This window comes from Fistularia commersonii, chromosome 7, assembly GCF_037954325.1.
Source record: "Fistularia commersonii isolate RoL2024-O1a breed Wild chromosome 7, RoL_Fcom_v1.0, whole genome shotgun sequence".
In the NCBI taxonomy this organism is placed as follows: Eukaryota; Metazoa; Chordata; class Actinopteri; order Syngnathiformes; family Fistulariidae; genus Fistularia; species Fistularia commersonii.
In genome coordinates this window covers 11,188,364-11,204,757 of record NC_141290.1, presented here as the reverse complement: position 1 = coordinate 11,204,757, position 16,394 = coordinate 11,188,364, and the positions used below count along the sequence as shown (strand labels likewise).

General features: G+C 39.5%; 1 protein-coding gene across 1 annotated transcript in view; it reads right to left on the bottom strand.

Annotated features, from left to right (window-relative positions):
• Positions 1–7,017: 7,017 nt before the first annotated feature.
• cdh22 (cadherin 22) overlaps positions 7,018–16,394 on the bottom strand; it is a 105,517-nt gene continuing 96,140 nt past the window's right edge. Inside the window, exon 12 of the mRNA XM_086149788.1 lies at positions 7,018–8,636. Coding sequence (XP_086005914.1) covers positions 8,104–8,636 — 533 coding nt within the window. The 3' untranslated portion in view covers positions 7,018–8,103. The remainder of the gene's footprint in view (positions 8,637–16,394) is intronic.

Sequence of the window (16,394 nt, the reverse complement as noted above, 5' to 3'; positions counted from 1 at the left end):
ATTTTTCTATCCCCGGACAAGGCCTTTCTTGGGGGTTGAAGCTGAGGATGGACAGGCAGAGGCTGTTACCTCGAACTCATTGTAAAACCTTTATAGGAAAACAATGTGTGTGATTTTGTGTTATTCAGTTAAAGGTTGATTGGACAGGAAGTGCTCATGCTTCACAAAAACATGTCAAAAATTAAAGCACAAGATGATAAAAAGAAGATTGACTGTGGAGGTTTAATTGGCCCCTCTGACTTAAAAAAAATAATTGTTGAGGTGTCAGTGGGATTAAAATTAAAACATGTAGCCACGGGTTTTCATTCATCTTAATGGATGGTTGAGTTAAGGGTGTGTTACTTTGCATTGTTTATTTCTCCGATTGTGTTGATTTGAATAGATTAATTCATGCGATTGACTTTAAACCGAATCACAGGATGGAGCTGATTGCAGACGTATCGAGGCAAACATGTCTAATCCCTTACAAAGACTGTGGATCTGTCGACCCTGAAGAACATCATATCATCAGCATATTTTCCATTTAAACCTTTTCGGTGTGTATACAGTCATTCTATAATTTATCTGTACCGTTTAACCTGCACAGGGTTGTGGATCCCAGGTGTCATCGGGGCTGTCAAACATTCTCGCTCTCCTTGTCGAAATCTTGGAGACTGGACTTGAATTTCTTCAGTTGAAGACATTTCAGCCCTCATCCAATAGGCTTTTTCAGTTCTAGTGACCTGTGTGGAGTTTCCAAATATAACTGCCAGGGTCCTAGGCATGTCTCGGTAATGATTGCTTGTTATAAAAATGGAAGAGCTGATCGTCAGAAATTAGGTCGAAGAGGCTGTTTTGCTAATTGGTGTGTTGTAAGATGGGAACAAAGGAGCAACTTTTGGGGATTAACTTGATTGAAATGTATAAAGGTAAAGCCAAACTTCTCAGAATATGAGTGAAACCTGTTGGATCTCATGGAATGAGGTTCATGTGGAAATTACCAGGGTGGTTCTGGTAATTTCTGGTTCTGGAGGTTATTTCCAGGTTGTTTGGAGGGTGCAGATGGGCCAGGTCCTCATGTTCTTATCCGTCAAATAGGCCTCTCATTCATAGACAAACACAAGTATTCACTGTTATTCGCATGTCATATGTCATTGGACAGTTTGGGGGCAGCTTGTTTAGATGGTCTGTCGTGGGTTTGTGGCAAAGTCTGTCGTTGCCGTGCTGAGTGAGTTGGGCATTTTTCGGAGCCTGAAACTTGCAGTCAGTAACATATCTCGGGCGGCAGAACGAGCAAGAGAATGGTTGTGGCTAAGGGGGAAGCATAGTACCTAGGGAGGTTGCTAAAAAAGATAGTTAGCTTTTGGATCAGCTATGTAGCATGGAGGAGGGGGTTTCCAGGATCAAGACTTCTGGAAGTGTTGTGGGCCTTAGTTGATGAAACACAGATGATGGTAGATGCCCACTTAGAAACCCCGATGATATGCTTCAGGCTGTTGTTGGCTTATGTAGGTAAGTGGTGCCTGGCTGGTGGGGTGGTAGCCTGCTGGTAGCTGGCTTGTTTTTTTTTGTTTTAGATAGCTTCCCTAGAGCCTAGATTGGGCTTGTAGTTGTGTTTTTAACTAGGGTTTTGGCACAAGGGACAGTAACCCCTTGTCCTGTGTATTAATTAATGAATATATGAAGCTTACGAGGTCCTATCCTTAGTTTCTGATTGTTTTGCTCTCCAGGATTTTTTGTATTCATTTCTTCAAAATTGCTCCTAACTCCTCTGTCTTGGTTCAGCCATGTGCTCATGTAATAAATAGATAAAAAAAAATAAAAAAAATAAGTAAACAGACAAAAAAAACAAATAAATAAACTTATTCTTTATGGGGGAAAAAAACAAATCAGAGCACAAGATTTAGAAATCGGGAACTATCACAGTAAACAGTCTGTTGGTCTGATCAGGCCTCTATTTAATATTATAATGACAATAAAAATAAAATAAAAAAAAAACAGTATATAATTTTAAATATATTTTATTCTGATTTATCTTATTATATTTTATTTTATTTTTTTAGCCATAGTGTCTTGGATGAATAATTGAATGTATCATCGTCAGGGACAAGTGTATTGTGCTGAGCAGTAGCCGGCTCATTTGTTCGAGTTTTTTTTCTCACACTCATTCTTAAAGAGACATTAAATGAGGTCTTTTCCACTTAGCTGTGCTGACCTGACCTGTGATATTCAATACCACAATTTCCAGGGCCAGATTAATTTTTTTCCCAGTAAAGCGTTGGAAAAACAGGCACAGTTTAACAGTTGGCTCTCCTGCGCAGTGCATGTGAATGAAATTGATCAAATGCGAACGGTTTTCTTTGGCGGGCGTTGGCGGCCTCGCTCCCCCCGATTAATCATCTGTCAATTAAGAGTAAAGAACAGACCCAAAAGCTGAAGATATCTCATGCACACACAGGTATGCCCTTGGAAACAACTAATCACTGAACGAACATCTCCCAGTAACTAATTACAGACCCGAAATTGCCAGCGTGTTAAGGGAAATGACTTTGACAAAGATAAAGAAGATAACTTACAGGCTTGTTTGCATAGATCATAGATGACTGAAGTGACCTAGGGGAGCTTTCTCAGGTTGAATATATAATCAGGCTGTAATCCAAACCCCCGTTTTTTAGCGCCGGTCACATGGCACAAGTCCATCCGTGGGAAAATGCCCGAGTTCTTTGAAAGCAAACAAATGAACCCATCTCTGAGAGAACATTACTGCGTCGCTTATGCTGACCTTCTCTTGCACTTATCCTTACAGGCCATGACATTTACTTGTCAATTACAGAATGCTGTTAAAGCTAAAGGTTAAGTTAATAATGGGTGGACAAATAATTTACTGGCAAGCACGCACAAATAAATACGGGTAGCAAGGCGGCACGGAGAGAAGACACTAACTGGTCGACATATGGTGATCCGCAAACACGGAGTTAGCAGGTCCAAAAAATAGATGGGACACCTGCTTCCACTGTATGGCATTGGTGTGCATGATGAAGGATGAGCTAGCAAGGCTACCTTTGGTCCACTCCAGACAAGGATCCCTCTGGATGCATTTTTAATGTCTGACTGATGAAAGAAAGTGTCCACTTGAAAAACCCAATGATATGCTTCAGACTGCTGGTGGCCAATGGAGGAAAGTGGTGACTGTTTGGTAGGGTGGTAGCTTGTTTGTTGTAAATAGCTTCTCTATAGCCTATTCTGGATGTGTTTCACTGACTTTCTTGGCACAAGGAACAGTAACACTTTGTTTTGTGTATGAATTAATATTAATGATATTTATAAAGTTTCAAAATAATCACAGGAGGTTTTCTTTTCAGATGATACACAGTTCTCATATTTGGAAGATAAAAAAAAAAAAGAAATGTGTAATTGGAAAATATTAATAATGAAATGTTTAAACTTTAATCTTGTTTTGATGATTAAGTTGAATTAAAAAAAAAAAAAAAAAGTTTCAGGGTTTATTTAACATTAGAAATGATAAAATCTCACGATCCGCATATGTTAACTGAGTTTCAGTGTTTGGGGGTTATAATAGTTGAGAAATTGATATAAACATGTCATGTATCATGTTAAAAATAAAGTGTCAAAGACTATATATGTATATATATATTTTTTTTTTTTTAATTTCAAACCAAGCCTCATGTGCTTTGGATAGTAAAACAATGAAAATGTTTACTGTTCACTCATACCGCCTTGTTTTAGCCCTTGTGTAGAAGTTTGGTACAACACATATACTTGCAATATAATGCAATTTATAATTCATTAAGTCAGGGGTTATTGAAACTTCAGATATAATTAGTTATAATAAAAGTTTAGAAAGAATATTAGCAGAGGAAAATACATAAGCTACTTTCGCCGGAGATTTTACTTTGGGCCGTGTATATCTCTTGTTGGTGTAAAACCCTGTGGTTCTCAACAGAATACCAAAAAAATCTTTCATTAAAAGTATAGAGATAAAAGTCAGATAAGATGGTAAATAATGTAAATGCAAATTTACCTTCATTGGTTATTATTACATAGTTTAGTTTTGTTGCTTCCCACAGCATACCTCCACCTCTCAAGATTTCTCCCTATTCTGTGCAGAGAAGAGAGATGGTTCGAGAGAGGAGTCAAGGAAACCGTCTTTGTCAAAACAGAAAAAGAATCTCCGAACAAAGGAGGGAACCTCAGACACAACCACAAAACGTACAACACCATACTGGGATCAATGCCGAGATGGATTTGCACACACGGACCAGGCTCATCTGCACCCTCCAAACAAGTAGACCCGCCGCCAGAATCGCCACCAGAATCAGCCCCTGGCAACGTCCACCTAAGCCCCAATTCATGTGATCCAACAGGTTTCACTCTTTTGATTAGCTTTACCTTTTCACATTCCAATTCAGGTAATCCCACTAAGTTGCTCTTCTGTTCCAACTAACTACACCCCCATCAGCATAACAACCCCTCTTACATCTCGTTTCTGCAGATCAACTTATCTAACAGACCACCATAATCTTGTCCCGATCTATAACCTGGCAGTTATATTTGGAAACTCCTCATAGTTCTTTTGAACTGAAGAAGTCTCTTGGATGAGGGGTGAAATGTCTTCAAGTGAAGATATTCAAGTCCAGTTGCCAGGGAAAGAAGATTTTAGCGAGAAGTAGGACAGTAATGTTGATACCTTTGTAGATCAGATGGAAGAGCTTTTTAAACGTCAGAAACACAGACCATTGGTGATTATCCAATGCATTTTAAAGTGGAGTGATTTTAAGGAAAATCTGAATAAATTTTCATTGCACATCTATTTTCTGGCCATAATCCAAACCTTGGCAGTGTTATCTAAAACTAGCTGTAGTTTTGTTGATCCTCTTGTACCCTCCTGGCTTGAGTTTGACCCCATCTGGCTGCCAATACACCTACTTCACAGAAATCAGAAAAACCAAGTTTTATCGAAATGAGTCGAAACTTTTTTATGCCAAAAGTTTTGAGCTCGTCTTTCAACGCCAAACATGAAAGGAAGTCTCAGGGATTTGGAGGCATTGAAAATATATACTAGATTAAAAACTCAACATCCATCAAAATATTAGCAGCTCATTTCTTGGTTTCAATTGTTGTTATTATTATTATTATGATCATTATGAGACCAATAAAATAAATTGAAAACAATGAGAAATAATAAATAAAACATATGTGTTTCCCTCCTCTCTCTTGCCATGAATATATATGTATGAATGAATGTATGTATATATGTGAGTGTGTGTGTGTGTATACATATATATGTAAATGTACACACACACACACACATATATATATGTATATATATATATATATATATACAATATTGCCATGGATATATATGTATGAATGAATGTATATATATGTGTGTGTGTGTGTGTGTGTGTATATATATATATATATATATATATATAATTTATTTATCTATTTATTTATTAGGGAGTGGGACTGATTTGCTTTGAGGTTGGAGTATGACCCCTGCACCATGTTGCCGCTCGACAAAGGACCAGAAAAATGAAAAAGGATTCTGTTGCTCTATCCCATGATATTGTCTTAGGTTTGAGCTGCAATTTACGTGAATAATGTAATGGGCCAGCTACTTACCAGAGAAGACACCAGCATTCACCTCTGGAGAACTATTATTTTAAATACAGCTTTGTGTGCATCCCAGTCCATTTTTCCATCATCAGTGGTGGATCATAGAGATGAAAACAACTTTATATGCTCTGGCATCACCCTGGTGATTATGATGATTGCAGTTGTTTTTGAAAACGCAGCCAAAAGGCAGCTACGAAGCGAGAACGGCGGATGTTTGCCTTTGGCCTATCATGTGCTGTGTTTGTTTCACTCCACAGCTCTGCATGTACCGGCAGTGCAAACATGAGCTATGATATAAAACAAAATGTAAAGACAATGTAAACAAATGCCATGATATATAACATGTCATTGCCATAAGGTTTGTTATATAACACAATGTAAATAAAAGCTATGATATATAAGAAAAATTAACTGAGCAATGATATATTGTATAACACCGTGTAAATACTAGCTATGATATATAATATGAGATATGACACACAAGAAAATGTAAACACAAGCTACTACCTATAACTCAACGCTCTATGATCACCATCTATGACGCATAATAAGATGTAAACATGAGCTATGATATGTAACACAAGGCAATCATAAATTATAATATGTAACAGTGAAAACTTGAGCTCTAATATATATCACAATGTAAACATGAACTGCGACATAAGACAATTTAAACACAGGCCATAATATATAACATAGAGTCGACACAAGCTGATCTATAACTCAAAGTAAATGCTAAGCTATGACAAAAAGCTCTGACATATGACACAAGGTAAATGGAAGTCATGACATATAATACAAATTAAAGATGATCTATGATATGACATAAAAGAAAATGTAAACAAGAGTTACTATATATAAAAACAATGTAAATACCAGTTATGATGTATTCTAAGATTCAAATAGTTTTGATGTGTAATTCCAATAGGTCTTCAACTATAATTCACAGCACGAATCCATCAGCACACACACAGACACACTCATCAACATCATCTATGCTATGACATTGGCCCAGGTAGGATATTGCACACAGGGAGACATAGCTTGTTTTTTGTTTTTTATTTTAAAAAAATTAAATATTTAGTCTTTTTTTCTTTTCGCTTCTTTTTTTTTTTTTTTAATTTCCATATATTTGCAAGTTAAGAACAACATAAAGTAACTTGTGAATATCAGGTGGATGTGACTAGTCCATCGTCTAGTGGTGCCTTTCCCATTGAACAACAAGAAAAACAAAGAACAAACAATATATTTGCAAATGGCATCCGCCCATCCTGAAACAAACTTAAATAATAAAAAAAGGAATAAAAAAGAAAAAAAAAATACATCAGGATATAAAGTTAAACACATTCACACAAAAAACTGCTGGAAATTGGGTCAAAGTTGGCCAACAGACAATTCCATGAGTCTTTTTTTTTTATTTTCTTCTCCTTTTTTTTCTTTTAACGTCTCAAATCACTGTTGTGGTTTGTGCATTATTCCCTCAAAATTGGCTGCAAAGAGAATAACAAAAGAAACCATGAACCAATAAACACACAATTGTCCTCAGTTTGTAACTTCCAAAAAAAAACTTTTTTTTTTAATTTTTTCTGAATGTATATATAAATCACCAAAATACAGGAAAGGTAAGTCGGTCTGAAACCATTCACACGGAGCTGGCGGTGCCTTGGTTCCTCAGCTTCTGGTCCTCACCCCTCTGTCTATTCACAGTTCCGCTTTTCCATCTTAACATTTCTTATTTTATAAAAAAAAAACAAAAAGAGGACAATAAAAACCTTTTTCGAGAACATCATCATCATTTAACCCAGATGTCACCATCTTACCGTTGCGGTCTTTAATCCTCCACCTCCATTTTGAAAGCACATCAGTGGAGTTTTCAGCAAAAAAAACAAAAACAAACAAAAAAAAAACAGAACATATATAAATAAATAAATAACAGAATAACAAATAAATACATAAATATCGCCACCTTCAATAAATACTGTTTTGACAGGTTACCTCAGCAACTTCCAAAATGCTGCTGATGATTCTGATAACAGTAAAGTATTGAGTGTCTAAGGGGGGAGAGAAGCCTCTCTCTGCACGTACAAACGATGGGAAAACCTGTAACAAACCAATGGATCAACATAAAAACACACATGCGTTAATAACAGGCAAAAGAGGTCAAGTATGGAAATAAGCTTGGAAACGGTCCCAATCATCTTATGGACTCAGCAGAGCTCAACCCGGCTGAGCAGTTTCGGAGATTACTTCTTGCCACTCATGAACTGTGACCCTTTTCTCCCCGAGCGGAGACTTGCGTGACGTTTGACCCCCAAATGCAGCCTTCACCCTATAGGCGCGTTGTCGGCTAAAAACAAATAGCGGTTCACTGCGCCGGCTGGGATTGTCATCCCAATATGGCGCCGGTAGGGGGGAGAGGGAGGAGAAGAGGGGAAAAAAGGTTCAAATAGAGAGTCTGACTGTCTCTGCGGAGGAGACGCTCTGCTAGGACCCCTCCTCGTCAGTGTTTCCCGGAGCGTAGTAGCCGGCCAGTTGCCTGAAACGGGGTCCCCAGTCGCTGAGGTATGAGAAATCCTGTTCAGAGGTGGTGGAAAGTGTGTGGATGGAGCTGAGCGACAGAGCTGGCGAGCTTGTGCCCTCAAATGCGTACGTCTGAAACGAGTCATACGGCGGCACCGACAGGTCGGCGTCGGCCTGCTCCACCTTCTTCCGGATGTAGCCTTTGAAGAGGGAAAAGTCTGCCGCAGCTATCGCCGCCGCCCCGTTCGCTCCGCCGCCGACCCGGTTGGCCTGTATCCACTGCGGCAGGGAGTGAATGTCCGCGCCCGAGTCGCAGCCCTTGGCCTCGGGGAAGTCGTAGAGGCTCCTCAGGGTGCTCATGTCGTAAGCCTGAGTGTCCTGCTCTCCCCCGCCTTCGTCGTTGTATTTGATGACGTTATCCCTCATGTCCTCCTCGTCCTCCGTCATCCTCTGGCCCTTCCTGTGGCGCTTCAGGGTCAGGATCAGCAGGACAAGGACTGATGGGGTTGGGGAGATGGGAGAGGTTACATTAGTGCTGAATATTAATATAGGAAGGAATTGTGTTTACATGTACAGCGTCTTTTGCACAGTAACACAGAAGGCAGGAGGAAGTTCAGGATGCTATTTAAATAAAGTATTAATCTTAACAGGAAGCAAGGGAGTTGAAATTTGTCATTTTAACACTGAAAGGGAAAAATGGCTCCGGGAGAAGTAAGTGTACTGGATGTGTACAGCACTTATACGGTGCTATATATACACGCCACGCATTCTCAAACTTGCAATTCCATGAAAAGAATTTATAACTCCTGCCAGTGTTACTTTGATTTTAACTCTCCGGGCAATGGGATAGAGGGGAAACTATAAATATGGTTAAGTCTTGCATTTCAAATGCATGAGGATTGATTTTCCACAAAACTGATCACCATGCCGGAGAATATGATTCACAAAGCTTCAAAAGGCTCTAATGGAGACAGCAGATGCATCAGTCCTAATCTAAGTTTAAGAGTCTAAAATGCAAAAAAAAATAGGCCAGACTAATGTTGTTATAGGTCAAATGAATTTGAGAAAAATGCCAAGATGGATGAAGTCCTAGCATCCTTATTAGAATCAGAAAAGGCAAACATTTCTCAGACAAGTACACAATGGCACAGACACACAAAGAGACCAATATAAATAAATGTTTCCATTAAAAAGGAACTCATAAAACAGCAATCACATCAACCAAGGTGATAACAACAACAACAAAAATAATAATTATCAATAGGACATCTACAATTAAACATACTCAAGATGCTCATGCCAATTAGTGTATGCAAAAAATTAGATAGATAAATAAAGACAAACATACATACATACATGAAAGGAGAAAAGACAAAAAGGAATGAGAGCTCCAGGCTATCTTTTTACTGTTTGCTCTACTGCTACACTGCTATTTTGTATTTACCCTGAATTGTAAGCAAAAACTCTACCAACAGGAAAATAGCTTTTTTTCTCTTTCCTTTCCGTGGCAATAACATGCCATTTTAAAATGTGTTACAAACAACAACAAGGGTAAATAATGGTCTTAAGTTGACTCATGATTGTCCCCAGGATGTATTACCTACGGGAAGGCAGATACTGACAATGCGTAACTGACAGAGGAATGTGCTTTTCCTTCCTTTTAGCCGGGACGATGTGCAACTAATGGATGCCAGTGAAAGGACATTGAGATAGATCATTAACCAGTAGGCACCATGCATCTTCTGCAACAGATAGCCTGCACCTAAAACAAATGTCTACAAGCTTGTGGAGATAAAAAGGCTATCAATTACGGCGGGGCCAGAGCTGTCCCGCACAGATGCAGAGCGTCTGATGCTCCGACTGTAACGCAATGCAACAGGCTATGGCAAGAGGAAAGACATCTTTGGAAAATGTCCCAATTTCCCCATTTTCTGTATCATTATTATTGTTATTGTTATTGTGGTTGTTGTTTTTGTTGTTGATAATTATGATGATGATGTATGATAATACAAATACTAAAAATACTACTGCTACTTCTACTTCCGATACTAATTATAATGATGATAATGATAACGAAAATGATACCACTATTATTATTAGTAGTTGTAGTAATAGTAGTAGTAGTAGTAGTTGCAGTAGCAGTAGTAATAGCAGCAGTAGTAAATTCATTGTGCTGTGTACCAATTCACAACTGTGGATGCTTCATTAGAATGACAGATGGAAGCTCATTCTGTAAAAGCAACCTTGGCGGTGGCTCTTGAACACTGTGTTTTACCCTCACGTTAATGTCCCAACCCAAAATCTATTCCGCCTGTTTGCCAAAGTGCAATGGCAATATTCGTCCCGAGCACATAATCAGAGTAAATACCATCTTGCCGTCCCTGTGTTGGCCCTGTCAGTTTAAAGAGCCCTTGCTGATGTTGAGTTTCTTTGTGTTTCTATCTAACTGATATTATAATCATCCTCAGTTTTGCATTGTTCTTCAGGCTCTGTCGGGAGAGCCTCGTCTGTAACCATTGTGTTTATTCTCTCTCAGTGAACGGGGGTGAATTAATTGCCACGGGGGTTGAGGAAACAGTTATGGTTCGCGGTAAATTGCCGCGCTCTATGCCGTGCATACTAAACAAGAGCGGAGACAATTACTCCAAATCCACACTAACAAGGAGATTAATAGGAAGTTGGAAACTTGATGTTACCAACCCCAGGATATTTCGGGGATGAAGGAAAAGAATGGCGCTTAGACATGAACTCCAAAAAGACATAGTGCTCTTTGGGTCATTTTGTGATGTCATGTCGTGTTCAGCCAAGTAGCTGAATTCCCATTGAAATATTCAGTACTGAATCAACATGAGCAACGGTAAATATGTGGCCGCTCAGGAGAATAGAAGTAGGAGAACCTCGACGCAGGTTTTAGCCGTAGCGCTCAGGGGTTCGATAATTATTCAAGATTTACTATAAAAGCGATGAAGGAGAACCCAGAGGGCAGGAGCAGATGAGCTTCAGAAACCAGACTTAACACCGGGGCAGGAAGATGCGAAGAGGATCAGACGCCGATTTGACTCTCAGAACTGAACAGCGAGACAAACTGAGCTAATCACACAAATGGGAACAGGTAGGAGAACACGAGGGTGGGGGAGGGTGACTGGATGGAAACAATACGGCAAAGGAGGGGCTGATTAAAGTGACACTACGGGGAACTGTGTGACAAACAAGGCGAACAAACACCCCGGCAGGGACATCAAAGACTGAACAGGAAGTCTTTTGAAGTAAACAGGAAATGAAAACACGAACAAGCACAATTAAAAAGCAAAAAATTACCCAAAATATAGCTTTAAATCTCATCTGATCTGTATGTTTACCAAATGAAAAAGTCCAATTGATTGTCTTTAGCAGCTCCACATGCGTTTACTGTTATACACCAAGGTATGGCACTAAAACTGCAGTGAGTTATTATTATCTCAAGGTAACATGGTTATTATTCTCCAGATTTCAATCCTTCGTTTCTGTGCAGATCGACCTCCTATATCCGTCCCTCTATCTTTCTGCCCGAATCGGTCAACGCAGAAGGCCGCCCACTTTGAGCTGGGATGTGTCATAGCCGCTCTGCGAGAGAAAGCCACAAGACATCTCTGTTGAGATTTGCCGTCATATAAACAAAAAAATAAAACAAAATAATGACTTGACTCGAGCTGACTTCTCCCGAAGGCCCCTGCCAAATATGCAGCGAAAAAAAAGAAGCAAAAAAAACAACAACCCCGATAACCGCGCTTTCCTCCCGACTGACAACAGGTGGATATCACGGCTAGTTTTGGGCTCGGCAATGTATTGAAAAACCGTTTTAGGCTAGATATTAGCCTCAGGGAATATTTTAGCCGCAGCGCTTCTCGCCTTCACCGCAGCCGTATGCACCTGCGTATCTCCACCTCACACGCACAAAGCTGTTCTCCCACGTGCACAGATGTTATGATAAGTGTTCCTGACAAGACGGTTAATTTACCCCTGGGCCACTGCTGGTAGCCCCCACCCAGAAGTTCATTGCAAGCAGATGGGAGCTAATTGGAATGGATGCGTGCAGATGCTTCGGCGCGGTGGAATGGATTTATCACATCGGGCTTTTTTAAATGAACGGATGGAGGGACTGTTTGTTTGTAACGTAATTAGGCAGAAATTTGTTTTCATTTTTCTCATCACCCGGACGATTGATGTAATGGAGGTAGTCCAGCCCTTCACTCCCCCTCCAACGGGAAAATCCCTGGATGGCTGGTGAACAGGCTGTGTGTGCAGAGGTGTGTGTCTTTGTGCGTGAGAATAGCTACGCACCGCATTTGCGCGTGTTGAGAATTGATTCTTTCGCTTCGCCCTCGTCCTCTTTCTCAACCGATCCACGTATTTATGTGAAAAAAATGCGACTCGTGCTCGATCTAGGCACCGGTTTTGCCATCTGACTCCAACCGCAGCGCCTGAGTTGTCCTTCCTTATTTGTCGTGACACCTCTTGTCTTCTCTGCCCGGGCTGTGAATGCGAAACCGGTTAGTAACTAATTGGAACTGAATTCACAATGGATCATTTACTCAGAGGAATCGTGAAAAATGAGCAGATAACATCGTACGGTGAATTAACATAAGTGAATTTTTCCTTCAAATTGCCATTGCTAAAATTCAAAAACAACATTATACCGAAATAATTCATTTCTTCAAGCTGGAGTCCTTCTGTAAAGATTCAACCCGAATGAAAGATTAAACATATCCCTGAAGCCCTAACGTTTGATGCGATGATGGCAAATTTCATTTTTTTTTTTTTTTACTTGGGCCGGCTCAAGTGGCTCAGATTTGCGAATAATGTGTTCATCAAGCCCTTCTAAAAACACAATTAATGAATTATGCTCCATTTTTTCAACCGCTCCATGAGTGGATGGATTTGTGAACAAGGTATTTCTAAAGACAAGGTTTTTTTTTAATAAATTCTCATTCAAAACAGTTCTCAGAGAAGAAATGAGAAGCGATTTTAGTGACAGTCAAAGCGGCCCGTCGGTGTTATGTCCTCCATCTGCCTGATTGAAAGCGCGGAGAGGAGAGAGGATGGGAGATAAAAAAAAAACTAAACAAAAACGGGTGACATCGCACGGCGATGAAGCGAGGGTGCGACATCATAAAAATTTCAAATGCGGCGATACAAAAACCCCTTCGGTCTCTGAGAGGATGACCACTTGCCTGCACTTATGCGCTTCTGGTTACAGAGGTATGAAAAAGTGTGTTTATTTAAAGCCAGCGGCTCCGCTCAGACTCAGGTGCTGAGCCAGCTGTTTTGCCAGTTTCCTCCCTCCAGCTGTCTCTGCGCTCAACTTGCATTCATTCCATCTTCGTCTGCCTTCTGAGAGGCTTCCCATCATTCATAAACCCAGGCATCCTTCATGCGCTTGCATGGAAAACGCCTCTCCCGCCTGAATTAAGAGACGGGATAGCCAACGAGAAGTTGGAGGAAGTAATGAAGGGAAAAAAGACAAATATAAACTAGGAGGTGACAAGAGAGAGGACAGTTGCACGAATCATATCTGTAAAATTGTTAATTTGATACGTGACACTGCATGGTGTTGACTTATTTTAGCGTGACCGGGAAAAGATGGGGACCGGAGAGGAAGGGAAGTATCTCTGCCAGCCTTCATGCACGACTTGGACCGCTTTCACTTTCCGGATGACAAATCTGTCCTCACAGCAGTTTCTGTATGCAGTTAGTAAGAGCTAGCACTTTCCTGACTGACTGACTCACTGACGAGCACTGACTAAGGCTTTCCTTTATTAATGAATATATTTATGCATTTATTTATCATTGTTTGTTTGTTTATTCAATCTTGTAAATTGTTTATTTATATTATATTAGTCTTTTTTTCTGTCTTTCTTCAAAAAGAATCCTTTATTTATTATGTATTCATGTATGAACACATTTATTGATCTATAAATCACCTAATTTCATTTACCTGTTCCTTGATCCATTTATTTATTTTGTTTGTCTATGTATTTATTGATTTGTTTGTTTATTCATTCCTCTGCATATCTCTTTATTTATGCATGTATTGATCTTTGTATTATTTTCTTTCTTTCTTTATATATTTCCTTTATTCATTTATTATTTATTCATACATTTATTGATACATGCATCAATATATTCAAGAATTCGATTTATCTATGTATTTTATTTGTTCCCCATGTGTTTATTTATATATTCGTTTGTTTGTTTATGTGTTCATCTACATATCCATTTATTTATGTATTTATCCACTTATCCTTTTTCTTGTACGTATCTATTTATTTATATATGTATCTATGTATGTATTTATCTATTATGTATTTATTTATACGTTTGTCCATGTACATAGTTATTATATGTACATTTTTTTGTTATTTTTTTTATTTTATTGTACTTCATTAATCCCGTGCGGGAAACTCCTCTCTGCATTCGACCAATCATGGGTTAACCATGAGCAGTTGGCAGCCATCTAGCGGCGCCAGGGGAGAAGTTAGGGGTTCAGTGTCTTGCTCAACAGCACTTCGACACACAAGGTGAAGCCAGGAATCAAACCAGGAATGTTCAGCTCCAAGGAAGATCGCTCTACTTATCTATTTACGTACTTTTCCGCCTCCCTCCCGCAGGTCGAGTCGTGTTTCACCTGAGTCGATTTACCTTCCCAGTGGCATCAAAACTTATTTCAAGTCAAAAAAAAAAAACAACGAACAAAAACAGATACATAAAGAAATTCCATCTGCAGCGTTTGTAGTGCTGTGAGTTTCAAAGGTCATCGTGAGTTTGTGTTCATTTTGTATTTCCTTGCAATAAATTTTTTTTTTCCTTTTCTTGGTATCTTGCTGTGTTCACTTCCACATGACTTTATATTGCTCAAAACACATTTTTTCATATGATATTTTTCATAAAATTGATGCTCGGCTGCAGACAAATCTGTTCAGGCACCAAGATGTCTTTGTCTCTGCTGCGTCCCGCATGCATAAAATAAAAAAAACTAGATGCTGGCATTTACGCGAATTTGATGTGCGTCGCTGCTACATTAGCAAAATGAAACACAGTGGCAAATGTAATCTGATGTCCTGAGCTGGTTTTGGCTCCAGATAAAGGGATGCCTGTGGTTGATTATGCTAACAGTCCAGAGATTCAGTCCCTAAATTGGCCGATGCTAAAAGAGGGAACATTAAAAAAAAAAAGACTCAACCATGACTATCTGCAACCAGCAGGAGGAGCGAATGACTTCTGATATTGACTTATTTTAGATAATCATATTCCCCTGTTGCATTGCACTGGCAGACGAATGTGATCCGTCAAGGAAAGTGCAACGTTTCTGCTGAGTGAGGAGGATTCTGACGACACAGATAGAGGAGATAAGCCTTGATGAGGATATGTGATCAAGGATAGCTGAAAGGAGCATAAATAAACATGAATTCACATTTAAATATCTCTAAACAAATGAAGCCATTTAGCATCAACGGTTCAAATTAACGTCAAATCTATGCATACCTTTGATTACACTTGCATACCTGCAAGGTAAAACTACACGTGGAATATTAGTTCAACTTATATTACATTCAATTTAAAAAACGGAGAGGGGGTTATAAATAACACATGCAATGTGGGGAGGTCTACTGGATGATGTGATCATAGTGAATTATTAATGTAGAGGTTATATGCTGGCATTGGGAACAACAGAGGAGGCCAGATCACACACTAGAGGTTGTGTAAACACACCCTCTGCCTCAGAATGCAGCAGATGCATGGTTTGACAACCTTCGACGTGCCCAGAGTGTTTTTGATTCAAAGGACATTACCTATTCTCGGAGATAATGAGCCCCCCACAGTCCCCCCCTGTTGTGTGCAGGAAAAGCTATTATCATTGGTCAGCCTAACATCAGACATCCATTCAGAACTTTGTCATCTATACCACTTATCCTGTAGTCACGTCCCTATCCCGCCTGTCATTTGGCAAGAGGTGGGGTTCACCCTGCTAGCCAGTCGTTCACATGGCCATATGTAGAGACATACAGCTGCTCACTGTCATATACAGACAGGCAACCATTCATTTGCTCATCCACTTTTTTATATAGAGCATATGTTCCACACTCAAGGACCGCGTGCGAAATATGGCCTGCCATGTCATTTTATGTGACCCGCGAGAATATTAAAAGGTCTGATTGTCTTAAAATAAATAAGTCAAACATATGCATTGACCATGAACTATATTTCCCACAATTCAT